This window comes from Mus musculus, chromosome 17 (assembly GCF_000001635.26).
Source record: "Mus musculus strain C57BL/6J chromosome 17, GRCm38.p6 C57BL/6J".
NCBI lineage: Eukaryota > Metazoa > Chordata > Mammalia > Rodentia > Muridae > Mus > Mus musculus.
In genome coordinates this window covers 36,042,896-36,070,699 of record NC_000083.6, presented here as the reverse complement: position 1 = coordinate 36,070,699, position 27,804 = coordinate 36,042,896, and the positions used below count along the sequence as shown (strand labels likewise).

General features: G+C 48.9%; 2 protein-coding genes and 2 pseudogenes across 2 annotated transcripts; 3 read left to right on the top strand and 1 right to left on the bottom strand.

Moving 5' to 3' along the window:
* Positions 1–2,941: 2,941 nt before the first annotated feature.
* Positions 2,942–5,793, top strand: Gm8810 (annotated as a pseudogene).
* A 6,261-nt stretch (positions 5,794–12,054) lies between these two features.
* Gm6034 (predicted gene 6034) lies at positions 12,055–27,739 on the bottom strand. The gene is made up of 3 exons (NM_001034909.3): positions 27,483–27,739; positions 14,244–14,347; positions 12,055–13,326 (listed from the first exon to the last, which is right to left on the bottom strand). The coding sequence occupies exons 1-3, from the start codon at positions 27,568–27,570 to the stop codon at positions 13,165–13,167; spliced, it is 354 nt and encodes a 117-aa protein (NP_001030081.2). The 5' UTR covers positions 27,571–27,739; the 3' UTR covers positions 12,055–13,164.
* On the top strand, positions 12,329–14,884 carry Gm11127 (predicted gene 11127). The gene is made up of 6 exons (NM_001199967.1): positions 12,329–12,414; positions 12,590–12,859; positions 13,012–13,278; positions 13,869–14,144; positions 14,261–14,374; positions 14,554–14,884. Exons 1-6 carry the CDS (start codon positions 12,339–12,341, stop codon positions 14,673–14,675), a joined length of 1,125 nt encoding a protein of 374 aa, NP_001186896.1. The 5' UTR covers positions 12,329–12,338; the 3' UTR covers positions 14,676–14,884.
* On the top strand, positions 13,862–14,385 carry Gm20950 (predicted gene, 20950; annotated as a pseudogene).
* Positions 27,740–27,804: the final 65 nt, after the last annotated feature.

Sequence of the window (27,804 nt, the reverse complement as noted above, 5' to 3'; positions counted from 1 at the left end):
CCTTCTGAAGTAAATTGGACTTGAGCCTTTAGTTTGGTTAGCAGATCGCGCCCCAAGAGGGGAGCAGGACACTCAGGTATCACCAGGAAGGAATGGGTCACTATGTTCTTGTTTATCTGTAGGGCTCGTTCGGTCGTCCAGGGGTAAAATTTACTACCAGTGGCTCCAATCACCATGGTCTTTTTAGAGCCTAGCTTGCCTAGGGGGCTAGTGAGTACTGAATGCTCTGCTCCGGTGTCTATCAGGAAGTTGACGGGAGTCCCCTCCACGGACAAAGTTACCCTAGGCTCAGGGAGGGGGTCTGAGCCCCGACTTCCCTAATCATCTTCTAGGGTCAGGACCTTGGATCGCTCCCGTTTTTTAGGGCAATCTCTAGCCCAGTGTCCTTTCTCTTTGCAATAGGCGCATTGGTCTTTTTCCAGTGGTATCTTTCTGCCACCTGGCGGTTTCACTGCCCTGTTGCCCAGGAGCCCTATTTTACCTTTTCCTGACTGTCTATCATTTACAACTGCGGCCAAAATTTTACTCAAATTTCTCTCCTGACGGCGATCCCGTCTATTTTCCCTCTCCTCCATTTCTTTCTTCTCTCTCTCCTGCCTCTCTTCTTCTGTTTCCCTCTTATGATAGACTTTCTCTGCTTCTTTTACTAAATCTTGGAGCGTATGATCTTGGAGCCCCTCCAGCCTTTGCAGCTTTTTCTTAATGTCGGGAGCGGACTGACCAATGAAGGCCATGGCTACAGCAGCTCTCTGCCCCTCTGACAAGGGGTCAAAAGGGGTGTACCTCCTATATGCCTCCATTAGACGCTCAAGGAAGACTGAGGGTGGTTCAGTCTGCCCCTGCAAGACCTCTCTTACCTTAGCCAAATTGGTGGGCCGTCTAGCGGCTCCTCTGAGACCTGCCACTAGAGTCCGGCAATAGACAAGGAGGCGTCCCCTACCTTCCGCGGTGTTGTAGTCCCAGTTGGGGCGGTTCAAGGGGAAAGCCTCGTCCATGAGGTTAGGGAGGGCAGTAGGTGTGCCGTCCTCTCCCAGAACATTTTTTCTCGCCTCCATCAGGATTCTTTCTCTTTCTTCTGTGGTAAAAAGAACCTGCAAAAGCTGCTGACAATCATCCCAAGTGGGTTGATGGGAGAACATAAGTAACTCAAGGAGCCCGGTAAGCCCAGGGGGGTTCTCTGAGAAAGGAGGGTGGTTAGTTTTCCAATTATATAAATCAGAAGAGGAAAAAGGCCAGTACTGTAAAGGAATGAGATCATTGGGTCCTGGCGCTGGCCCTCCCACATGTGCTCTAAGTGGTAAGGCAACTGTTGAATCCGGCCCCCCTTCCTCCCCGGTGCTTTGGCCTCGTCGGCTCCGAGTCCCCCCCCCCCCCCCGCCGGTCCCTGAGCCCCTCTCGCTATTGGTCCCTGTGGTGGGGCGGCTGCAGGTGGCTGCTGGGGCAGGGGATAAGGGGGAGGTTGGGAGTCCATCCAGAGGAGGTCGTCAATCTCTGGATAAATCTTGGGGGGAGCTGACGGGCTGGACTTTCCGGCTGCATCAGACTGGGCAACCGCGACCGTCAGTTTCGAAGAATTTGGGGTCCAAGGCTTGACCCACGGAGGTGGGAATTGGACGAGATTCTGCCAGGTCACAATGTAGGGGATCTGATCAGGGTGACCCCCTTCCTCCTGAAAAACAATTCGCCTGACGGCGGCGATTAGTAACAAGTCAAAAGCACCTTCTGGTGGCCAGCCCACTCCAAACGTCGGCCACTCGGAGGCGCAAAAGGTCTGCCACGGACCCTTTCTGACCTCCACCGACTGGTTGTGGGCTCTGACCTGCACCTCCTTCCAATGCTCCAGAGTTAGAGAAAGGGGAGTGGACACAGATTGTCCCATTTCCAGAATAATAGTAGACACAACAAGAGCGAACATGAGACTAAGACAAAAAAGAAACCAAAAGCGGCGGCGACTTCGCGTCGACCACAAGCAACTCAGAGAATCAGATGGCCTTTCTAAGGCCGGCCGATTGAGACCCTCTGCACGAGGTGGGACTCGAACCCACAATCTTGCAACAAGGCACGAGGTGGGACTCGAACCCACGATCTCGCAACCCCAGATGGTCTCTTGGCCTCCAAAGGGGTCCACCAGGCGTCCCTGGTCCTCCCCTGTTCCTCCTGGGACGTCTCCCACGGCGAACGGACAGTGGACACCTGGACACGTCTATCCTTATCCACCCCGCGTTCCCTCTCGGAGCGCGGTCTCACTGAGCGTCCACAAAACCGAAACTGCGATCGCACCAAACTTAAAAACAGAAGACAGACACCAGACCAAGACAGAATAAAGAATCTTACCTTAAAGTGGGTCTAGGGTCTCTGGGTGGTCGCGCTGATACCGGACGAGCCCCCAAATGAAAGACCCCCGAAGGGAGACCCTCACTCAAGCCTCGGGACAGCCGCGGACCCAAGAAGACACTGAGACCGAACTCAAAATGTTGAAGGCAAGATTTAATAAAGCAACAGCATGAAAGCACATAGACCAGAGCTCTGGGGTCGAAACTCATACACCTAGTGGTGTAGAGGAGAATCGACGACCAGCCAAATTTTTCACAGGCTTATATAGGAAATCTCAAGGGGGGGAGAGCGGGGTAGGGAAAGTACAAGTTTACATAACTAAGGGGTTCTGCCAAGGGACAAGGGGTTCTGCCAAGGGATTCTACGTAACTAAGGGGTCATGTCCTATTATTTGGCAATGTATCCGGTTCATTCTGAGGTTGTTCCAGGAGGCCCTTATCTCAAAAATGTTCTTGGAACAGTCTTTAGTTGGGAGGGTTCGAACTCTAGGGTGAGGAGTTCAGGAATGCATTCTGGGGTGAAGAGTTCAGAAGTGTTCTGGGAACACTCTCTAGATGGGAGGGGTCGGGCTCTGGGGTGAGGAAGAGTTCAGTAATTTTTTTATTCTTCAAGGTATTTCTACAGCGCTGTGTCCCGGCCTGGCATCGGGGAGCCCCGGTTCAGAGTCGTAAGCTACATGGACGCTTTGGCAGCAATGAGGAGACTCCGAGGTTGGCACCCTGGCTGGAACAGAAGGAGACAGATTACTGGGAACAGCAGACTCTTATAGTCAGGACTCAAGCACAGCTATCTGAAAGGAACCTGATGACCCTGGTTCGTTTTTACAACAAGAGTGTGGACGGTGAGTGACACCTACCCATGCCAAGGTTGTACAGGGTTGGACATGAGTTTCACTCAACACATGTCCAGTTCCTCAAAAACCAACAGTCTGCAAGGATTAACTTGGATTTGGTCTGTGATCTAGTGGTGCTGCCCTTTGCAACAGGGCCGACCACCAAGTATATCCTCCCTAGACTCTCACACACCTCAGTGGCTGCAAGGCTGCGATGTGGAACCAAATGGGCGCCTGCTTCACTGGTCCAACCAGCATGCCTATGATGGCTTGGATCTCTCGACCTGGAAGAAAGACCTGAGTTCCTGGACAGCAGCGACCCACACTGGACCTCAGATACCTCATCACAAGATAGAAGACTACCTGAAGAGCCACTGCTGCAGAAATACCTCAAAAAAGGGAAGGAGAGGCTGCTGCATTCAGGTGCCCAGGGGAGCCAAACTGCATCCATGTTTCCTTTAGACTGCTTGCTGGGAGTTTGGAGAACTGGTGGTGCTGGGTGGAAAGAGAGGATTTGGAGTACAGCTCACAGGTTGAGCACTCCCCAGCAAGCACCAGTTCTGGTTTAAATCCTTACCATTTGCAAAAGAGGAGAAGGAGACAGGTAAATGAGAAGGACTTTTCTCACTCCTCCCCAAGTCCAGAGAGGCAAGAGGCTCTTGTGTTCCAGATCTGTGACAAAACAATAACTTCCTCACATGACAGCCCCTTTCTAACAAGAAATTCATTTTCTCCAACAGGAGACCAATCTTTTCGTAAGTGATCAACAATTTCTTGACTTGAGCACTGGCCCTAGGTGAATCGGGAACTATTTCTCAGAACTTGTTCTGTGCCCCAGACTTCAGTGTCTCTGGAGTCAGACTCCAGCTTTTCTCAGTCTCTTGGCCCTCACCCAGCTCAGGACCTGAAGCCCTTCCCATGAGTCTGCAGAGACCTGGAGCCTCCTGTCCGTGTTGTCCAGCTCACATCCTAAGGCATCCCTAAGAGCAGATCCTCCCAGGTGCAGGTGCTCTAGCTGGTGTCTAGATGATGGACACCATAATCCCACCGCAGCTCTCCTATCCACCCCAGGATGGTCACATGAACACTGCTGAGTCCCCAGAAGAAAGCATGATGCCTCATCCTTTCAACTCTCTCCCTCAGACCCTCCAAAGGCACATGTGACCCGTCACCCCAGACCTGCAGGTGATGTCACCCTGAGGTGCTGGGCCGTGGGCTTCTACCCTGCTGACATCACGCTGACCTGGCAGTTGAATGGGGAGGACCTGACCCAGGACATGGAGCTTGTGGAGACCAGGCCTGCAGGGGATGGAACCTTCCAGAAGTGGGCAGCTGTGGTGCTGCCTTCTGGGAAGGAACAGAAGTTCACATGCCATCTGCAACATGAAGGACTGTATCAGCCTCTCACACTGAGAGGGGGTAAGGAGGGTGTGCGTGAAGAAGCAGGAACTGGGAAATCTAGAGCCTTCTGTAGACCCTGAGCTGATCAGAGATGAGAGCTGGGGTCATGTCCCTTAAATTCCTTTCTTGTCCCTTCCAATCTTAGAGCCTCCTCCATCCACCCTACACAGGTCGAACTTTGCTCTTTCAGTCGTCCTTCTAGCTGTGACCTTCAATTTACCTATGGTGGTTTTTTGTTTGTTTGTTTGTTTTTGTTTGGTTGGTTGGTTTGTTGGTTTTGGTTTTTCGAGACAGGGTTTCTCTGTGTAGCCCTGGCTGTCCTGGAACTCACTCTGTAGACCATGATGGCCTCAAACTCAGAGATCTGCCTGCCTCTGTCTCCCGAGTGCTGGGATTAAAGGCATGCACCAACACTCTCTGGCACCTATGGTGTTTTATGTGAGGAAAAACACAGGTAGGAAAGGGTAGGGTCTGAGTTTCCTCTCAGTTCCCTTTAGAAGTGTGCTCTGATCTTTAATGGGAAACACAGCCACACCCCACATTGCTACTGACTCCAACTGGGTCTGCTCTCAGTTCTGTGAACTTCCTAGTGTCAAGATCTTCCTTGAACTCTCACAGCTTTTCTTCTCACAGGTGGAAAAGGAGGGGGCTACACTCCAACTGGAGGTAAGTGAGGGAGACAAGATTGTCTCTCAGAATCTTGGGGTGAAGCCAGAGGTCAGTCAACATATAATAGCTCCTCCAGCCCCACCTGTCAGTCTCCTGGGAGTCTTATTTCTTCTACTGCATACAAAAACAGGGCCCAGAGCTCTGACTTGAATCTGGAGGCTTGAAAAGATAACAAATGGGGCCTGATATTGGACGTTAGACAAACAGGAGATGACTGGGACCCAGAGCCTCTGAGATCTAGACCTTTGAATGAGCGCAGGGCCTTTGAGATGTTTAAATATTGACTGTCCTGACTCCTGTTTTTTATCCTTACATAGCTTTCTTGTAGGAACAAGTTCTGACATGGAAACAATGAAAGTCTAAAGCTATTTGCTTTTCCTGTATGCACAATGGGAAGACCTGGAGAGCCCAGGATACCCTAGCACACAAGGACCCTGTCACTGAACTTCTCTGTTCTCCTTCCCACAGCCATCCTTCCTGGTCCAGCAGGCATCCTGTCAGCTCCATGCTGCCCTGAGCTGCCGCTCCTCACTACCACACTGAACATAAGAATCTGAATGTGAACTCGATTGCTCAAATCTTTGAGCTGAGGGTTCATTACTGGGTAAATTAAGGGACTGGCAATACTCAGAGTGCTGTGGAGGAAATAAATGGCAGGATGGAGAACCTTCCAGAATTTGTGTTTCCTCTGTTGAGTGTCAGGTGGGAATGGAGTGCTCTGTGGTGTGTTTGTGTGAGTGGAGCAGTTTTAGGTGGTGCTAAGCCCACTGGAGGACCCAGCTGGGGCTCAGTCCTAGTGCACTTGGTGTGTTTTGGTCACTCCTCAGATCTGACCTCCTGATATCTTTGGCCTTGTTACTTGGTGGAACCCCAGGCTGACAGACTCTGATCACAGGAATGCAGAAGTGGCCTGAGCCTTGTCCTGTACCCAGGAGTAGGAGACCTCAGGGCTCTACCAGCTCTGTAAGATCAAAGAATTTCCTGGGCAGTGGTGGCAAACACATTTAATACTGGCACTCAGGAGACACAGGCAGGAAAATCAATGCATTCTAGGCCAGGCTGGCCAGGACCCTCAGGGCCACACAGAGAAACGCTGTCAGCAGAAACAAAAGGTGAGCTGGAACAACCATACTAAAAAACAAACCAAAAACATCCTGGAGAAATTATGAATACTCACTCACAGGAGAATCAATTATGTTCAAAGAAATTGTATAAAATCAGCAGTAAGCAGCCTGCTCATTCTGACAATGTTAAACATATTTAAAGAAATGGAAATCGGCCGTTTGTGAGGGCTTAGCTTTTACAGACACTGTAACTGTGTGTGCTGTGTTTCAAGCTTGAGACTGGAGTTGGCACCAAGTCTGGGTCTCCTTCAGAACTGTGAGCTTTTGAATTTTTCAGCACTGTCTCCTCACAGCTCATCTGCTTGGGCTTTGTGTAAGTGTTTCTGACTAGATGGAAAGGGGTTCCAGGGATGCAGAAGGCCAGGAGCCACACAACTCTGGGGTGGGACCATGTCCCAGTAGAAGGGCTTCCTCAGACCGGGGAGCCCAGGAACCTCACAGCTGTGAGAGGAAGCCTCCTCAGCAGAGGCACTGCAGCTCCAGGTCAGCACAGCTGAGCTCAGGAGACCCTCAGCTCCACGTCTGCTTCCTCTATAGTTTGCTTCTTCTCTTCTTCTATCTTCTGATGAGAGAGTCACAGATGGCAGAAAAATCTCATACAGGAGATTTATTGAAGGGAAAAATCCAGGAGGAAGAGGGACAAATCCTGGCATGGCTGCCCTCTCTGCTCCTGGGGTCACACAACAGGGGATTAGGCAGTGCTTATATAGGATTTCAGATGGGGGGGAGCTTCTCAGGACTGAAATTTCCAGAGTAATGATTGGTGAACTTTCAAATTTTCATTTTGTGGGTCTTCAGAAACTGTTCCCCCCCTTTCTGAGAAGGTCAGGGGTTGGTGGTTTTGTGTTTTTTCTTTGTTTGTTTGTTTTGTTTTGTTTTGTTTTTTGTGTTTTGTGTTTTGTGTTTTTTAACCCCTTCTCCCTCCTATGGGCCCCTGGGATGGGGTGGGAAGTGCTTCATGGCTGCAGTTGCCTCCGAAGAACTCTAAATCTGTGCAGATGCTGGGGCTTGGGGGAAGACAAGAAGACACTGTGGACAGACAGCTCCTGCAGTGTTTCACCACGGCTGTAAGCTAAGGCAGAAGAGAAGATGTCACCACTATGGACAGCTAGCTCCTCAAAGGGCAGTTGACTAAGACAGGAAAGGTGCTGCCACAGTGGACAGCTCCTGAGGGGATGCTCCTGTGGGGCTGGAAAGTGGACCCATGGGTGACAGCTCCCTAAACTCCTGTGATGGCTGCAGGCTGGGGAGACATGGAGCTGTCTCCATTTGAGTGGAGAAACCACTCTGGATGGCTCCAATGAGTCAAGGATAGAAGCTGACCTTTACAGAGGGCTCTGTACAGCCTGTGCAGCCCAGACCACTGCAACAGGGCTCAGGGAAGCTGCCATTTAAGGTCTGCAGAAGGCAAGCAGCAGCCATACTTCCTCTCTCCTTCCTGCTTCCCTCCCTCCCTCTCTCACTCTCACTACATCTCTTTCTCCCTCTCTCCTGTTCTCCTGCCCTCCTGCAGTCTTTCCCTCTGTAGTTGGTGATTCTGGAGAATCCGACTAATGAGTCCAGAACAGCCTCAGGAGAGACCCAGGCAAGTGAGGGATGACTTGTGGGAACACCAAACTGGGAACCTGACTCTAATGCACACAGTATACAAACGATTTTCTTTCAGTATTTTTGTTTTGTTTTGTTTTGTTTTGTTTTGTTTTTCGAGACAGGGTTTCTCTGTGTAGCCCTGGCTGTTCTGGAACTCACTTTGTAGACCAGGCTGGCCTTGAACACAGAAATCTGCCTGCCTCTGTCTCCCAAGTGCTGGGATTAAAGGCATGTGCCATCACCGCCCTGCTTCTTTCAGTTTCAAGGTTGAGGCTACATAGTAGTTCCCAGGCTGCCAGAGTCTCAGATAGGGAAACTGAGCTGGCCAGCTTCACTTGTCCAGTACACAATCTCTGCCAGGTCCTTGTCCAGGGACAAGTTGACAGTCCATGAGGTGGACAGATTCTAGAGAACCAACCAGCATGGCTAAGGTCTCTGGGTCCTTGGTCACAAAGCCTCACAGACTCACACCTGCTCATAGCTCTACTGGGGCAGAAGGCACCAGGCAGACAGGCTACTCCTGCTACTGGAGGCTGCCCTGTCCCCTACCCAGACCCTTGGGGGTGAGTGTGTGGTCAGAAGGGAAGCAGCCTCTGTGGGGAGGGGCAGAGTGGCAGCAGGGAAGCCTTGTTGTCCCAAACCCTCAGCCCCTTCTCCACCTGTGTCCTGAGTCTTGGTGCCCAGATTCCTCTCTCATTCATGCACTGGCCAGGGATCCCTGGGGCAGTGTGGGGGTCTCACTGCCCATCACCAGGCTCACAATCTCTGCAGTGTTCTTGAGGAGCCATGGTTCATCTCTGCTGGCTCTGTGGATGAAACACAGTTGGTGTGCTTCAACGGCGACACAAATATAGACAACTCTCTTTCATGCAACAATTAAAAAACACCTGAAAGCCTGCTTTGGAAGTGTACAGCTTTGATCCCCCAAATTCAGGAAACAGGTGCAGATTTGTGAGTTCAAGGCCAGGCTGGACTAAACAGGGAGGCCAGAATAACCAATGATGGCTACACTGAAAAAAACGTCTGGGAGAAAAAAATCAAAATACAAAACAAAAAAATGTGCTGCAAGCCGGGAGCCTCATCAAAGAGCTTACTGTCTTCCAACAGAGCTCACCAAATCAGAGCCTCCTTGGCACTCCAGTCAGCCCATGCAAAGACACCAGCTCCTGATGTATTCACTGCAGGATGAGAATGGTCAGCCAGAGGGAGATCAGAAACCCAGGAGGTGACAGGAAGTCATAACTCATGCCTTTAGTCCTGGAACTTAGAAGGCAGAGGCAAGTAGAACTCTCTGAGTTTAGGGCCAGCATGGTCTACAGAGTGAGACGCAGGACAGCCAAGACTGTTACACAAAGAAAACCTGTCTCAAGTATTACAGACAGGCAGACACAGCCCCGGGAGGTGTAGGAAACTCAGTACAGAGAGGGAACCATCTTGGGTCCAGTGCCTTCCTACAAGTCCTCAAATTCACTGAGGCTCTTGGTGACTCACAGAGGCTACACTTGCCTCCTAGGGTTGTGACACACTGAGTAAAGCATGGGGAGGCAGCTGGCATAGCATGCCCCGGCACTAGACACTTAGACCTGCAGGCCCCAAATTTGGGGCCCTGGAAGAAGACACTGTTTTAGTGATCCACCATAAAGCCATGGAGGAAAGAAAAACTGGGTGCATGTGCTCTGGAGAGAATAAGATCTGCAAGCAAACAGAAACACCAGTAGGTGGCGCTGTGAGCTCTGAGTTTGTGAACTAACTAGAAGCTGAGCTTAGTGCAGCCCTGGCAGGCCAACCAGCCACCCTGGCTTGGAGATATTTGATGCACTCAGAGCTGTCCACAGAGCTCTGAGGTTGTAATGGAGAGAGAAGCTTTGCCTCAATTTCACTGTTTGGAGTTCTGAGCCTTCTTAATGCAGCAATCACCCACCATGCAGGCAGCAGAGCAGTCACCGGATAGAGCCATCAAAGTCACTGGCATCCTGCTCTTCCTCACTCTTGAGGATTTTATATTCAGTCTCCCAGGGTGTTTGGGCAGATACCACCTGCATCTGATGCCTCAACTGCCACCTTACATACCAGATGCAGGAGCTGTCAAGGCAGTTACACAAGGCCCTGAGAACCACACCTGCTGATGGGCTTCAGATTGGCCTACATCTTCTGAACCAGCACCTCATGGCCAGAGAGGACCAAGACCACTTAGCACTGCCAGCTAGAGGAAGGACTTCAAAACAGCCACAAGTACAGTCTAGAGGACCTGAGGGTCTCCTACTGCCTGGTTTGCAAAACCAGAGGACACTTCTCCCAGTTCCTTGGATTCAGTTTGCTGTAGACCTCGGTTACCTTGGTCCGTTCATCTGGTCAGAACCTGTACTAGCTCACCCTCGCTGGCTCTCAAGCCCTGGGTCCCTGCACTTTCACCAAGTGAGAAGAGACATGCCCAAACCTCCCTGCCAGCACTGCAGACACATTTTGCTCCTACACAGATTCAAGAAAGCCTCCAGCCTGCAAATGTCCATGAACAGTCCACCTTTTGCTAGTGAGGTCTGCAGTGTGCCTGGGTCTCACCAGGATACCCAGCTGCAGGAGCTGGCTCTGCATACCCAGGAGCCCAGGAGGTTCTGATACCTGTAGCTGTCGCAGAAGAGGATAAGCTTCAGAAGCTGAGGTTAAATTTGACAGCAGAGAGGACCTGCCCTCCTCTTCCTCCTGCCTGCTCGCTGAGTGCCTCTGCTCATCTGATTCCCAGCTCTCAATGACCCCAGTTGCCTCGGTGAAGCCACAGCTTACTCTGGAGGCTGTGTCCCATACTGCTGCCCTGCACTGCCTGCAGACCTTGAAGTGAAAGGTGCCCTGTTGGTGTGACCACAGTGACTTTCTGCTCAGCAGGTCGGCTGATTGTACAAATAAGGGCTGAGTGAGAGCAATGTTATAGCCATCTCCCTTTGCAGACAGTCAGGGAAAGAAGCAGACAGTGCCTGAGACCTTAGTCACCTGAGCCCTGACCTTCATGTGGGTCAACACATGAAGTGCTTCCTGCACTTGTCAGGAATGCCACCCCACATTGCCTGGGTGAGCATCCTAACTCCCCAGGAAATGTCTCAATGCTCTCCTTAGCATTTCAAAACAGTACTCTGAGGTCTGAGGTCTTGAGTGTGCATAGGAATCTGTGCAGTGAGCCAGAGGCCAGAAACTAAAGGAGGGAGTTGACTCCAGATGTGGACATGGGTTCTGAGGGAGAATCCCAGACAGGCTGGACTCAGACATCTGTGCATTGATGGGAAACACAGGGTTGCCTGGAGAGGGACAGAGAGTTTCTGAGTGCATTGGAGGCGACAGACAAATCCGTCCATCATTGTGTGTACTATGACTATGTATGAATGTTTTTGTGTGAGTGTGTGTGTGCCCATGCTTGTATGAATGTCCATGTACTTATATAAGTATGAGAAGACTAAGAGAGTTGGAGATGAATGGCTTTTGTGTTAAGAGACCTCAGAAGGAAATACTGGAGTAGTTGGCTATTCTGGGCAACTTACAGATCAGGACAAAGATGAAAACATCTTCCCATTTCTCAGAAGACAATGCAGGCATGGGATGCACACAGTAACAAGGCCCCTGAGAGGTTGAAGAGAAGTCATGCTAACAAGCGAGGATGATGCAGCATGAAGGAAATATGAAGAAGCTGACAGTCTGATGTTGCTGTGCAAGACTTATTTCCCCAGTGCAGGTGGAACCTGACAGGAGACTTTTAGGATCTGCTGTGGATCTAGCACAAGGCAGTTTGGACCTGTTTATTTATGTATTTAGAACACAGATTCCTGAGCAGCCTGGCTTGGCAGTGTGACCTAATGCTAACCCTAAGCCACTACAGGTGAACACAGACCACTGGTCTCTGTGTGAAACTGTGTGGTGCTTGCAGGTCAGAGCCTCCTGCTTTCAAGAAAACATCTCTCCACTGCATTCCAGAGCACCTGACACCCATCACATTGGGGTCAGGTGTGGAGGTAGGAGGGAGCAAAACAACTGCTCTTACCCTGAAGGTTTCCACTCTGATTGCCACCTGACATTCTGGGCAGGGCTCAGATAGAAGATGCTATCTATACACAAGGTTCAGTGCAGAAGGGGGAGTCAGGACAAAGTCCCAAGTCCTCAGAAGTGGCTTTATAAGTAGAGGGCTGAGGAGGGCGGGGCTGAGAGCTGGGCTGAGGGCAGGGCTTGAGTTGGTTTCACATCTTGTTCTTGCTGTCATTGGCAGTTTTCCTGCCTGGGAATAGTTTTTTGCAGCAGCACCTCCCATGCCCATTGAGAGGAGGTCCCTAGAAAAGGAAAAGTAGCTGTGATTGCAAGTTACCAAGTCCAGGATTTATATCACTGTACTGAGCTCTCTCTATCCCAGGATGGGGACCCTTACGAGTTGCCCTCTACTTCTCCTGCTTCTGGCGACCGCCCTGGCCCCGACCCAAGCGGGCAAGAGTGAGTGGGGGTCGCGAGGGAAAGGGCCTTTGTGGGGAGGTTCTTGGTGGCACTTGGGAAGCGAGTTGTCCTGTCTCCGCCTTTTCTCAGAGCCCCAGGCCTGCTCATCTCCAGGTCTGCGCACCCTCCCAGGGTCCCAAGAGGAGGTCGGGGTCTCATGTCGCTCCTCCCCTAGGCTCACACTCGCTGCGGTATTTCGCCACTGCCATATCCAGGCCAGGCTTCGGGGAGCCTCGGTTCACCGCCGTGGGTTACGTGGACGACACACAGTTCATGCGCTTCGACAGCGACTCTGAGAATCCCAGGGCCGAGCCATGCAAGCCATGGGTGGAACAGATGGAGCCCGAATATTGGGAGCAGGAGACGCGGAAATTCAAGGAGCACACCCAGAATTTCCGAACTTGCCTTTACAACCTACTCCACCTGTATAACCAGAGTCAGGACGGTAAGTGACCCCCACCCCCCCGAGTGTCAGAGGTCATGTCCCCTCACGAACTCACTGAAGGGATATGGGACCCGCTGTGGGTGCCTGAGTTTTGCTTTAGGTTTGAGGACTGTGCCTGAACATGGGCGGGACTGTGTCCATGCCCGGGCCAGGTCCCCACACAATCCAGGATATGCACGGATGCTACGTGGGACCAGATGGTCAGTTCCTACACGGGCACTATCAACATGCCTATGATGGCCACGATTACATCACCCTGAACGAGGACCTGAGCTCCTGGACCGCAGCAGATGCAGTGGCTCAGATCACTCAACACAAATGGGAGGAGGCTGGAGTGGCAGAGGAATACAAGGCCTACCTAGAGGGCACATGCGTGGAGACACTCCACAGATTGTTGGAGGAAGCTCAGCAACACTCAGGTAAGTGATGTAGTTTGAGGAACAACCCTCTCTCAGCTCCCTTGTTCTCTGATTGGGGGAGAAAAAGAATGCAGCTAGAATACTGCCTTTGTCTGCCTCAGGATAGAGAGAAGGCTTCTAGTTTTCTTGACCCAGTATCCAAGAGGGGGAGAGGGGCTCTCCTCAATATTTCCCTTCTCTCAGGATAGTTCAGAGTCTGTTTCAGGATGGAAACAGAGAAGATCTCTGGAATAGCCAACAGTAGCCCCCTGCAGTCTGCAGGCCTTTGGAGCAGCGGCTTCTCTGAGGCCCTGCTCTCTGCACACACTGGGGTCATTGGGATCTGACTCTGGTGACACCAAATGTCTCAGACCCACCCAGTCTGGAACAGGAGTCTCTTTCTCAATAGGTGGTGAGAGTCCTGGAGTACCTAGGCCCTTTCACACAAATCCTAGGAATTCCCAAAGAACAGATTATCTGGATGGCTGCTGAGGGGTTTTGAACCCTCTCAGCACCCAGCTTTCCTACACCTCCATGGGATTGATCACCCAAGCACCTGCAGTTTCCAGGAAGAATGAAAAAAGTGTGAACATTCCAACTCTTCTCTTCAGACCCCCCAAATACACATGTGACCCGTCACCCCAGACCTGAAGGTGATGTCACCCTGAGGTGCTGGGCCCTGGGCTTCTACCCTGCTGACATCACCCTGACCTGGCAGTTGAATGGGGAGGAGCTGACCCAGGACATGGAGCTTGTGGAGACCAGGCCTGCAGGGGATGGAACCTTCCAGAAGTGGGCAGCTGTGGTGGTGCCTCTTGGGAAGGAGCAGAATTACACATGCCATGTGCACCATGAGGGGCTGCCTGAGCCACTCACCCTGAGATGGGGTAAGGAGGTTATGAGTGCATATCTGGGGTCAGGGAAAGCTGGAGCTTTCTGAAGATCCTGAGCTGGTCTGGGCTGAGAGCTGAGGTCCTGACCCTCACCTTCATATCCTTCCCAGAGCCTCTTCCATCCACCGACTCTAACATGGTAATCATTGCTGCTCTGGTTGTCTTTGGAGCTGTGATCATCATTGGAGCTGTGGTGGCTTTTATGATGAAGAGGAGAAACACAGGTAGGAAAGGGCAGAGTCTGTGTTTCCTCTCAGGCCCTTTTAGAAGTGTGCTCTGCTCATCAATGGGAAACACAGCCGCACCAATCATTGCTACTGTCTTTAACCTGCGTCTGTATCCATTCTGTAAATTTCCTAGAGTTAGACTCTTCCTTCTTTTCTCACAGCTTTTCTTTTCACAGGTGGAAAAGGAGGGGTCTATTGTTGGGAGCCGCGCCCACATTCGCCGTTACAAGATGGCGCTGACAGCTGTGTTCTAAGTGGTAAACAAATAATCTGCGCATGTGCCAAGGGTATCTTATGACTACTTGTGCTCTGCCTTCCCCGTGACGTCAACTCGGCCGATGGGCTGCAGCCAATCAGGGAGTGACACGTCCGAGGCGAAGGAGAATGCTCCTTAAGAGGGACGGGGTTTCGTTTTCTCTCTCTCTTGCTTCTTGCTCTCTTGCTTCTTGCTCTCTTGCTTCCTGCACCCTGGCTCCTGAAGATGTAAGAAATAAAGCTTTGCCGCAGAAGATTCTGGTCTGTGGTGTTCTTCCTGGCCGGTCGTGAGAACGCGTCTAATAACAATTGGTGCCGAAACCCGGGACGAGAAAAAACTCGGGACTGGCGCAAGGAAGATCCCTCATTCCAGAACCAGAACTGCGGGTCGCGGTAATAAAGGTTCCCGTAAAGCAGACTGTTAAGAAGGATTCAACTGCATGAATTCAGAACTTTTCAGCTGGGGGAACGAGAGTACCAGTGAGTATAGCTTTACGAGGTAAGCCTGGCCTTGAACTTTCTAAGGAAATTCAAGACAGTCTATCAGAAGTAAAGTGGAAAATGTTTGGCTTTGAATTTTTTCTAGTGTTAGAAGCCCTTTTGTTCCTTTTCACATGTTATCAAGTGGTTAAGGCAGGGAAAATTCTAGAGGAAATTCAGGACAAGCTATCAGAAGTAAAGTGGGGAGAGAGAGTAGGAACAAAGAGGAAATATGGTACACAAAATAAGTATACAGGCCTTTCCAAGGGTCTTGAACCCGAGGAAAAGTTAAGGTTAGGTAGGAATACCTGGAGAGAGATTAGAAGAAAAAGAGGAAAAAGGGAAAAGAAGAAAGATCAATTAGCGGAGGTCTCTAGGAAAAGGAGCCTGTGCTCATCGCTGGATGGGCTCGGGGAGCCAGCTCTTAGTAGCTCTGAAGCAGGTGAAGAATCCTCCTCTGAGGAAACAGACTGGGAGGAAGAAGCAGCCCATTACCAGCCAGCTAATTGGTCAAGAAAAAAGCCAAAAGCGGCTGGCGAAGGCCAGTTTGCTGATTGGCCTCAGGGCAGTCGGCTTCAAGGTCCGCCCTATGCGGAGTCCCCGCCCTGCGTAGTGCGTCAGCAATGCGCAGAGAGGCAGTGCGCAGAGAGGCAGTGCGCAGACTCATTCATTCCCAGAGAGGAACAAAGGAAAATACAACAGGCATTTCCGGTCTTTGAAGGAGCCGAGGGTAGGCGTGTCCACGCTCCGGTAGAATACTTACAAATTAAAGAAATTGCCGAGTCGGTCCGTAAATACGGAACCAATGCTAATTTTACCTTGGTGCAGTTAGACAGGCTCGCCGGCATGGCACTAACTCCTGCTGACTGGCAAACGGTTGTAAAAGCCGCTCTCCCTAGTATGGGCAAATATATGGAATGGAGAGCGCTTTGGCACGAAGCTGCACAAGCGCAGGCCCGAGCAAACGCAGCTGCTTTGACTCCAGAGCAGAGAGATTGGACTTTTGACTTGTTAACGGGTCAGGGAGCTTATTCTGCTGATCAGACAAACTACCATTGGGGAGCTTATGCCCAGATTTCTTCCACGGCTATTAGGGCCTGGAAGGCGCTCTCCCGAGCAGGTGAAACCACTGGTCAGTTAACAAAGATAATCCAGGGACCTCAGGAATCCTTCTCAGATTTTGTGGCCAGAATGACAGAGGCAGCAGAGCGTATTTTTGGAGAGTCAGAACAAGCTGCGCCTCTGATAGAACAGCTAATCTATGAGCAAGCCACAAAGGAGTGCCGAGCGGCCATAGCCCCAAGAAAGAACAAAGGCTTACAAGACTGGCTCAGGGTCTGTCGAGAGCTTGGGGGACCTCTCACCAATGCAGGCTTAGCGGCCGCCATCCTCCAATCTCAGAACCGCTCCATGAGCAGAAATGATCAGAGGACATGTTTTAATTGCGGAAAGCCTGGGCATTTTAAGAAAGATTGCAGAGCTCCAGATAAACAGGGAGGGACTCTCACTCTTTGCTCTAAGTGTGGCAAGGGTTATCATAGAGCTGACCAGTGTCGCTCTGTGAGGGATATAAAGGGCAGAGTCCTTCCCCCACCTGATAGTCAATCAACTGATGTGCCAAAAAACGGGTCATCGGGCCCTCGGTCCCAGGGCCCTCAAAGATATGGGAACCGGTTTGTCAGGACCCAGGAAGCAGTCAGAGAGGCGACCCAGGAAGACCCACAAGGGTGGACCTGCGTGCCGCCTCCGACTTCCTACTAATGCCTCAAATGAGTATTCAGCCGGTGCCAGTGGAGCCTATACCATCCTTGCCCCCGGGAACCATGGGCCTTATTCTCGGCCGGGGTTCACTCACCTTGCAGGGCTTAGTAGTCCACCCTGGAGTTATGGATTGTCAACATTCCCCTGAAATACAGGTCCTGTGCTCAAGCCCTAAAGGCGTTTTTTCTATTAGTAAAGGAGATAGGATAGCTCAGCTGCTGCTCCTCCCTGATAATACCAGGGAGAAATCTGCAGGACCTGAGATAAAGAAAATGGGCTCCTCAGGAAATGATTCTGCCTATTTGGTTGTATCTTTAAATGATAGACCTAAGCTCCGCCTTAAGATTAATGGAAAAGAGTTTGAAGGCATCCTTGATACCGGAGCAGATAAAAGTATAATCTCTACACATTGGTGGCCCAAAGCATGGCCCACCACAGAGTCATCTCATTCATTACAGGGCCTAGGATATCAATCATGTCCCACTATAAGCTCCATTGCCTTGACGTGGGAATCCTCTGAAGGACAGCAAGGGAAATTCATACCTTATGTGCTCCCACTCCCGGTTAACCTCTGGGGAAGGGATATTATGCAGCATTTGGGCCTTATTTTGTCCAATGAAAACGCCCCATCGGGAGGGTATTCAACTAAAGCAAAAAATATCATGGCAAAGATGGGTTATAAAGAAGGAAAAGGGTTAGGACATCAAGAACAGGGAAGGATAGAGCCCATCTTACCTAATGGAAACCAAGACAGACAGGGTCTGGGTTTTCCTTAGCGGCCATTGGGGCAGCACGACCCATACCATGGAAAACAGGGGACCCAGTGTGGGTTCCTCAATGGCACCTATCCTCTGAAAAACTGGAAGCTGTGATTCAACTGGTAGAGGAACAATTAAAACTAGGCCATATTGAGCCATCTACCTCACCTTGGAATACTCCAATTTTTGTAATTAAGAAAAAGTCAGGAAAGTGGAGACTGCTCCATGACCTCAGAGCCATTAATGAGCAAATGAACTTATTTGGCCCAGTACAGAGGGGTCTCCCTGTACTTTCCGCCTTACCACGTGGCTGGAATTTAATTATTATAGATATTAAAGATTGTTTCTTTTCTATACCTTTGTGTCCAAGGGATAGGCCCAGATTTGCCTTTACCATCCCCTCTATTAATCACATGGAACCTGATAAGAGGTATCAATGGAAGGTCTTACCACAGGGAATGTCCAATAGTCCTACAATGTGCCAACTTTATGTGCAAGAAGCTCTTTTGCCAGTGAGGGAACAATTCCCCTCTTTAATTTTGCTCCTTTACATGGATGACATCCTCCTGTGCCATAAAGACCTTACCATGCTACAAAAGGCATATCCTTTTCTACTTAAAACTTTAAGTCAGTGGGGTTTACAGATAGCCACAGAAAAGGTCCAAATTTCTGATACAGGACAATTCTTGGGCTCTGTGGTGTCCCCAGATAAGATTGTGCCCCAAAAGGTAGAGATAAGAAGAGATCACCTCCATACCTTAAATGATTTTCAAAAGCTGTTGGGAGATATTAATTGGCTCAGACCTTTTTTAAAGATTCCTTCTGCTGAGTTAAGGCCTTTGTTTAGTATTTTAGAAGGAGATCCTCATATCTCCTCCCCTAGGACTCTTACTCTAGCTGCTAACCAGGCCTTACAAAAAGTGGAAAATGCCTTACAGAATGCACAATTACAACGTATTGAGGATTCGCAGCCTTTCAGTTTGTGTGTCTTTAAGACAGCACAATTGCCAACTGCAGTTTTGTGGCAGAATGGGCCATTGTTGTGGATCCATCCAAACATATCCCCAGCTAAAATAATAGATTGGTATCCTGATGCAATTGCACAGCTTGCCCTTAAAGGTCTAAAAGCAGCAATCACCCACTTTGGGCAAAGTCCATATCTTTTAATTGTACCTTATACCGCTGCACAGGTTCAAACCTTGGCAGCCACATCTAATGATTGGGCAGTTTTAGTTACCTCCTTTTCAGGAAAAATAGATAACCATTATCCAAAACATCCAATCTTACAGTTTGCCCAAAATCAATCTGTTGTGTTTCCACAAATAACAGTAAGAAACCCACTTAAAAATGGGATTGTGGTATATACTGATGGATCAAAAACTGGCATAGGTGCCTATGTGGCTAATGGTAAAGTGGTATCCAAACAATATAATGAAAATTCACCTCAAGTGGTAGAATGTTTAGTGGTCTTAGAAGTTTTAAAAACCTTTTTAGAACCCCTTAATATTGTGTCAGATTCCTGTTATGTGGTTAATGCAGTAAATCTTTTAGAAGTGGCTGGAGTGATTAAGCCTTCCAGTAGAGTTGCCAATATTTTTCAGCAGATACAATTAGTTTTGTTATCTAGAAGATCTCCTGTTTATATTACTCATGTTAGAGCCCATTCAGGCCTACCTGGCCCCATGGCTCTGGGAAATGATTTGGCAGATAAGGCCACTAAAGTGGTGGCTGCTGCCCTATCATCCCCGGTAGAGGCTGCAAGAAATTTTCATAACAATTTTCATGTGACGGCTGAAACATTACGCAGTCGTTTCTCCTTGACAAGAAAAGAAGCCCGTGACATTGTTACTCAATGTCAAAGCTGCTGTGAGTTCTTGCCAGTTCCTCATGTGGGAATTAACCCACGCGGTATTCGACCTCTACAGGTCTGGCAAATGGATGTTACACATGTTTCTTCCTTTGGAAAACTTCAATATCTCCATGTGTCCATTGACACATGTTCTGGCATCATGTTTGCTTCTCCGTTAACCGGAGAAAAAGCCTCACATGTGATTCAACATTGTCTTGAGGCATGGAGTGCTTGGGGGAAACCCAGACTCCTTAAGACTGATAATGGACCAGCTTATACGTCTCAAAAATTCCAACAGTTCTGCCGTCAGATGGACGTAACCCACCTGACTGGACTTCCATACAACCCTCAAGGACAGGGTATTGTTGAGCGTGCGCATCGCACCCTCAAAGCCTATCTTATAAAACAGAAGAGGGGAATTGAAGAGATTTTACCCCGAGCACCAAGAGTGTCGGTGTCTTTGGCACTCTTTACACTCAATTTTTTAAATATTGATGTTCATGGCCATACTGCGGCTGAACGTCATTGTTCAGAGCCAGATAGGCCCAATGAGATGGTTAAATGGAAAAATGTCCTTGATAATAAATGGTATGGCCCGGATCCTATTTTGATAAGATCCAGGGGAGCTATCTGTGTTTTCCCACAGAATGAAGACAACCCATTTTGGGTACCAGAAAGACTCACCCGAAAAATCCAGACTGACCAAGGGAATACTAATGTCCCTCGTCTTGGTGATGTCCAGGGCGTCAATAATAAAGAGAGAGCAGCGTTGGGGGATAATGTCGATATTTCCACTCCCAATGACGGTGATGTATAATGCTCAAGTATTCTCCTGCTTTTTACCACTAACTAGGAACTGGGTTTAGCCTTGATTCAGACAGCCTTGGCTCTGTCTGGACAGGTCCAGATGACTGACACCATTAACACTTTGTCAGCCTCAGTGACTACAGTCATAGATGAACAGGCCTCAGCTAATGTCAAGATACAGAGAGGTCTCATGCTGGTTAATCAACTCATAGATCTTGTCCAGATACAACTAGATGTATTATGACAAATAACTCAGCAGGGATGTGAACAAAAGTTTCCGGGATTGTGTGTTATTTCCATTCAGTATGTTAAATTTACTAGGGCAGCTAATTTGTCAAAAAGTCTTTTTCAGTATATGTTACAGAATTGGATGGCTGAATTTGAACAGATCCCTTCGGGAATTGAGACTTCAGGTCAACTCCACGCGCTTGGACCTGTCCCTGACCAAAGGATTACCCAATTGGATCTCCTCAGCATTTTCTTTCTTTAAAAAATGGGTGGGATTAATATTATTTGGAGATACACTTTGCTGTGGATTAGTGTTGCTTCTTTGATTGGTCTGTAAGCTTAAGGCCCAAACTAGGAGAGACAAGGTGGTTATTGCCCAGGCGCTTGCAGGACTAGAACATGGAGCTTCCCCTGATATATCTATGCTTAGGCAATAGGTCGCTGGCCACTCAGCTCTTATATCCCATGAGGCTAGACTCATTGCACGGGATAGAGTGAGTGTGCTTCAGCAGCCCGAGAGAGTTGCAAGGCTAAGCACTGCAATGGAAAGGCTCTGCGGCATATATGAGCCTATTCTAGGGAGACATGTCATCTTTCATGAAGGTTCAGTGTCCTAGTTCCCTTCCCCCAGGCAAAACGACACGGGAGCAGGTCAGGGTTGCTCTGGGTAAAAGCCTGTAAGCCTAAGAGCTAATCCTGTACATGGCTCCTTTACCTACACACTGGGGATTTGACCTCTATCTCCACTCTCATTAATATGGGTGGCCTATTTGCTCTTATTAAAAGGATAGGGGGAGATGTTGGGAGCCGCGCCCACATTCGCCGTTACAAGATGGCGCTGACAGCTGTGTTCTAAGTGGTAAACAAATAATCTGCGCATGTGCCAAGGGTATCTTATGACTACTTGTGCTCTGCCTTCCCCGTGACGTCAACTCGGCCGATGGGCTGCAGCCAATCAGGGAGTGACACGTCCGAGGCGAAGGAGAATGCTCCTTAAGAGGGACGGGGTTTCGTTTTCTCTCTCTCTTGCTTCTTGCTCTCTTGCTTCTTGCTCTCTTGCTTCCTGCACCCTGGCTCCTGAAGATGTAAGAAATAAAGCTTTGCCGCAGAAGATTCTGGTCTGTGGTGTTCTTCCTGGCCGGTCGTGAGAACGCGTCTAATAACAGTCTATGCTCCAGCTGGAGGTAGGTGTGGGAGGCAAGATTGTCTCTGAGAATCTTGGGGTGAAGCTGGAGCTCAGGCAGCCCATACTAGCTCCTCCAGCCCCACCTGTCAGTCTCCTGAATGTCTTACTTCTTCTACTGCAGGCAGCAACAGTGCCCAGGGCTCTGACTTGATTCTGGAGACCTTGAAAGGTAACACATGTGTTCTGGGATTGGACCTGAGGCAAACAGGAGAGGACTGGGTCCCAGGTCCACTCAAATCTAGACCTTTGAATGAGAGGTGGGCCTTAGAGATGGCTTCATATTGAATGTCCTGACTCTTATTTTTATTCCCTGAGATAGTTCTGACTTAGAAACTAGAAATGTCTAAAACTGTTTGCTTTTCCTCTATGCACAATGGAAAAAAACCTGGAAAGCCCAGGCTACCTTAGCACACAAGGACCCTGTCCCTAACTTGCCTGTTCTCCTTTCCACAGCCATCCTTCCTGGCCCAGCACGCACTAAGGGACATCTGCATCCTGACAGCTCCAAGCTGCCCTGAGCTGCAGCTCCTCACTTCCACACTGAACATAGGAATCTGAATGCTCAAATCTTTGAGCTGAGGGTTGATTAGTGGGTAAATTAAGGGACTGACAATATTCAGAGTGCTGAGGCAGAAATAATGGCAGCATGGAGAACCTTCCAGAAACTATGTTTCCTGCATTGAGCGTCAGGTGGGACAGGAAGAGGTTGTGGTCATGCCTATCTAGAGCCCAGCTCATGACCACTTTGGTGTGGTCTGGTCACTCTCAGCTCTGTCCTCCTCAGATCTTTTGTCCTTGTTACTTGGTGGAACCAGAGGCTGACAGACTCTATGATCCAAGAGACAGGGGGATGTCCTTGACCTTGTCCTGTCCCCAGGATTCTAAGTAGCCAGGGCAGCTGGGACTGATCACAGCATTGGCTCAGTCCTGGCTCTGGCTCTTCTACCTTCTTCTGTGTTTATTTCTGCACCATTTTAGTTTGTATGGAGTAGTAGGCCCTTTCTGGTTCCTGTGAGTAGTGCCTGTCTCATTCTCCTTTGGGGTGCCTGATTAATGGCAGTAAGTGTTTTTCCATCCTTGTCCCCCAAGGCCCAACTAGGCCCCTACACTCAGGAGACTGCCTTGAGGACATGAACTTCTCCCAAGGAGAACATGTCCTCCTTCCAGGGCCTTTGCCTTGAGATTCTACCCTCTCTCCCCCCAATCTTCCAGAGTCTAACTCCTGTCTGTAGGATCACAGAAAGGACGAAGGAACTGGAATGCAGTCCTGTGGAGACTGTGTTCTACCCTGCTCCACTTTGTAACATGTTATTCACCCTCACTCAGAAAACATGCATGGCAGAGTCACAAGTCTCTGAGTTCAAGCTTCTGGTCCTAAGGGCAAGCAACTGTCTGGGAGCAGCTACACAGTGACTGTGTTGGATTCTCACACCAACACTTGCTAAAGGCATTCCAGCTTTGACACTTCACAGCAGGGCTCTCCAGTGGAAGGTCTTCCTGGATATAGAAGGCTCAGCTGCTGTCAGGAGCTAAGTGGTGGAGGGACTGTGTGATGTAAATAACAATACTTCCACACACTTAAGCAGTTTTTTAACCTTAGAACTTGAGGGAAAACACGCCAGGGCTTGACTTTTGTCAAATTTTCACTGGAAAATACAGATTTATCTTCTGCCTCTGAAAATGAACATCAAATCTACTGGTGGTTCTCACATTATTGGTGGTTTGGTTTGGTTTGGTTTTGAGGCAGGCTCTCACTATGTAGCTCTGACTGTCTGGAACTCACTCTGTAGACCTTGTCAATCCACCTGTCTCTGCCTTCCAAGTGCCTTGTTGAAGGCAGGAACCACTATGGCCTGCAGAGACTGCAATGAGGTCTCTGCCAGTTAGGTTGTTGGTGATCACACTTTGTGAAACCAAGGGCTCTTGGTTATGAGGATTCCCACACAGTTGGTTCTCAGCATCAGTTATTGATTTGTTTATGTATGTATTTATTTATTTAATGTAAAATTATCTACTTATTTAATATGTATGGTTTTCTCGGCCCAATGTGTGTCTGTGCACAACCTTCCTGCCTGGAGTCTGGGGAGGGAGTAGGATCCCCTGGAACTGGAGTTACAGGCAGTTGTGAGCTGTCCTGTAGGTGCTGGGAATTGAACCCCAGTCCTCTAGAAGAGCAACCAGTGATTTTAACCACTGAGCCATCTCTCCAGCCCCTGCAATATCAGTTCTTTTTTTTTCTGTTTTGTTTGTTGTTTTTTGTTTTTTTCCAGACAGGGTTTCTCTGTATAGCCCTGGCTGTCCTGGAACTTAGTCTGTAGACCAGGCTGGCCTTAAACTCACAAATCCTCCTGCCTCTGCCTCCCAAGTGCTGGGATTAAAGGCGTGCACCGCCACTGCCCGGCTATCATCAGTTCTTTTTTTTTTTTTTGGTTTTTCCAGACATCGTTTCTCTGTTGAAGCCTTGGCTGTCCTGGAACTCACTCTGTAGACCAGGCTGGCCTTGTGGCCTCGAACTCATAAATCTGCCTGCCTCTGCCTCCCACGTTCTGGGATCAAAGGCATGTGCCACCACTGCCCGGCTCTACCATCAGTTTTTTTTTTTTTTTTTTTTTTTTTTGGTTTTTCGAGACAGGGTTTCTCTGTATAGCCTTGGCTGTCCTGGAACTCACTCTGTAGACCAGGCTGGCCTTGTGGCCTCAAACTCAGAAATCCACCTGCCTCTGCCTCCCAAGTGCTGGGATTAAAGGCGTGCGCCACCACCGCCCGGCTCTACCATCAGTTCTTAACACACATAATGACAAGGGTATCATCAACCTTGCTGTGAATTTTGCTCTGCCCTCAGTAAACCTACAGTCATGTTCTCAGGCAATCACATGAGCTTTGGTGAACCATCAATATTCTAAACGAATTTTGCACACTATAACATGGCTTTATATAAAAAATGCTTTGTTTAAACATCAATATTTTACTACAAATTCATTATAAAATATACATTGTCATTAAATAAACTTTGATTTAAAAAATAGAATTGCCTGTCATTATATGCTATATTTCACAAATGAAGACAGATTTGTATAAAGGCAAAAATAATACTTTAAATGTCAAATGTCAGTTTAAAAATAACACGTGAGGATAGAAGTAAGTGTGCTGCTGGTCTAATGGGAATTCCTGAGCTTTCTTTAGTCTGAGCTTGGAAATGTGAATGTCAAATCTCTGGAATGTGACTCAGCAAGAATTGTATCAATCATACACATTTACAGCTCCTATGAAGTAACACAAGAGTGTGTAACTATCCCGAGCAGGGCAGTTTTGCAAATTTTGTGTGATGCTTGCCAAAACAATAAAAAATAAACGGGTTAAATTTTAAAAAGAACTTTATTTTAAAGATCTTTCAAGAAATTCTGACCGGTGTCTTCCTTTGTTTTCCCAAGTTTTCGTATTATTTGATTAAAGATAAAATAGAGAAGAATTTGATTAAAGATAAAATAGAGAAGATAGAGCAAACGTTCTTCTGACTTACAGGATGTTGGGTAACACTGGATTTTGGTGTAGGTTTTAACAGAGACAGCTATTTATTTCCTCGCAGAGGTAAAATTAATTCCTCCTGTGGAGAGGGGGTGTTCAGGACCTGCTCACTCTACTCCTGAAGGAGGGAGGCTGGTGGGTGAGCTGTGGTCTGGGATTGCATACTGAGCATACCGTACAGATTTCATTCTCTCTCTGTCACTATCCTGTTCTTTCTCCTTCCTCCTCCTTCCTCCTCCTCCTCTTCTTCATCTTCTTCTCCTCCTTCCTCCTCCTTCCTCCTCCTCCTCTTCTTCTTCATCTTCTCCTCCCTCCTCCTCCTCCTCTTCTTCCTCTCTCTCTCTCTCTCTCTCTCTCTCTCTCTCTCTCTCTAAAGACTGGCTCCAGAGAAGTCAGCTGCTCTGTCAAGAAAAATCTCAAGAGAGACCTAGGGCACAGAGGACTCCTGGGGACAACCAGCAGGAACCTGAGTCCTTTCCAGCTGCCATAAGAGGAAGCCATATCTCATGTGACCCCAGCTCTAGTAAAGCCTTGAGAAAACACAGCAAGAAGAAAAACACAACTATGACCTGGGAGAGCTCCTGAGCCAGGCTCACCAAACTCTTGATGTCCCACACTGTGAGAAGTATCAGTGGTTGGAGTCTCCAGATACTGTACTTGGCTTTTTGCTACATAGTAGCAATAACTGAGAAATGCAAATCTCCCACAATCATCCCGTGGAGTTCTAGGACTCTGAAATCCAGAGCTTTCAAAGATGGGGAATTATCCTAACTAGCCTTTCAACCTGCCCTAAGATATCATAAGGGAGTATTCTTGTCACCTTATTTTAAGAATTAAAATTCTCACAGCTAAATAGGGTGTTAACCCCTAACTGGGATTCCTATTATCCTAACAAAGGGGACTCTAGACATTGTTTTCTCTCAGCATCCATTATCTATTACAGCAGTGATTCTGAACCTGTGGGTCCAGCAACCCTTCCACAATGGTCACCAAACTTAGTTGGAAATCATGGATATTTACATGATTCACAACATCAGCAACATTACAGCTATAATGTAGCAACAAAAAATAACATTATGGTTGGGCTCACCACAATGTGAGGAACTTTGTTAAAGGGTCTCAGCTTCAGGAAGGTTGAGAACCTCTGCCAGAGTCCTGGCTCTTCTCAGTATCTCTAACCCCCACCCCCTACCCTTTGAACCTCTCCAGACCCTAAGCTTCACCCCTTTCCATCCCTCATCTTCTCAACTTTCAGCCCAGCTGCCAGCCAACAGCTCCCTTGGCTAGATGCTCTTGGCCACTTTGTTTCTTCTCCCTGTCCTGGTTCTCTCTCTCTCTCTCTCTCTCTCTCTCTCTCTCTCTCTCTCTCTCTCTCTCTCTCTCTCTCTCTCTCTCTCCCTCTCTCTCTCTCTCTCTCTCTCTCTCCTCCGACTGCCTTCCCCCATCTCCCTCTCATGGCCAGGTCTATTCTGCTGGCTGTGTTCAGTCTGAGCTCTTCCTTTTCCTTCACCACGACTAGAACTGTGAAATGGCTGTACCATTTTCATTCACTACCACCCTCACTCTAGCTCAATTAGATTTTCATGACCCCTGACAACCATTTCCCACACAAAGAAGAATGAGGCAGTGCTGGGCTCCTTCTCCCCAGCCCTCCCCCAATAACCACCCTGACTATTAACCTTCACAAGGTCAGTCCATCAAATGCTAGTTCAGTGAAGGGACTCTGCAAAAGTCATTAGGGCTCCGAACCAGCTGACTTTACTCTGAGGGACTGTCCTGATCAGGGCAAATATTAAAAGGACTGCGTTCTGTGCCCAGACCCACAGTGTGATGACTCTACACAGGAGATTTCCTCCAATGGCCTTCATAAAGCCACCCAAAGAACCCAAAGTCCATGGAGAGTAACCAACATTCCTGCTCTGCTCCATCCAGCAAGGACAGGGGACCTTGCCCAGAAACTGAGAAATGGAATCCTGCCACATGTTCCCTGTGAGCTTTGAGAACTCTGCTTCAGAGATGAGTCCCAACCTTGTGCAAAACTCCATAATGCGAGCTAGTCAACTTGGCAGGTTCATTGAGAAAATATAACTCACTGGTCCTTGGCAGTGCATGTCTTTAATGCCAGCACTCGGGGGTGAGAAACAGGTGGATCTCCTGAGTTTGAGGCAAGCCTGGCCTAAAAAGGAAAGTCCTGAAGGGAGACAGACAGACAGACAGACAGACAGACAGACAGACAGACAGGAGAAGGGATCTCACCTAGGTCTCCAGTGAATTCTACCAAAAAGCTGGCTATTGCCAACATGGGCCCTGGGATGTTTCCTTCTGGAGGAGTCCTGTGTCCCATGAGAGGGCCTGAGATCAGTGTGCAGTCTCCCCTGGATTCCACAGACAGCCTCTGAACAGGTCTCGGGAAGACGGAGTGAAGGAACAGCTCTTTCAGCGCTTTCTGGGCACTTTGGGAGTCTGTGCAAATCCCTGGCAGGCAAGGACTCTCAGGACCTCAAGAGGAAAGTAGCTGGGAGAGTCCCTAATTGGCTTAGTTTCACTTTCGAATCCCCAACTTCTCTTGAGTTTTTCT

Coding starts and splice junctions, on each gene's coding strand:
- Gm11127 (NM_001199967.1), top strand. CDS start 12,339: ATGGGGACCCTTACGAGTTGCCCTCTACTTCTCCTGCTTCTGGCGACC. Junction 13,279..13,868: donor GGAAGCTCAGCAACACTCAG/GTAAGTGATGTA, acceptor TCTTCTCTTCAG/ACCCCCCAAATACACATGTG. Junction 14,145..14,260: donor GCCACTCACCCTGAGATGGG/GTAAGGAGGTTA, acceptor TATCCTTCCCAG/AGCCTCTTCCATCCACCGAC.
- Gm6034 (NM_001034909.3), bottom strand. CDS start 27,570: ATGGGACACAGGACTCCTCCAGAAGGAAACATCCCAGGGCCCATGTTG. Junction 14,348..27,482: donor AGAATTCACTGGAGACCTAG/GTGAGATCCCTT, acceptor TCATCATAAAAG/CCACCACAGCTCCAATGATG. Junction 13,327..14,243: donor GCTCTGGGAAGGATATGAAG/GTGAGGGTCAGG, acceptor TCCCCCAATCAG/AGAACAAGGGAGCTGAGAGA.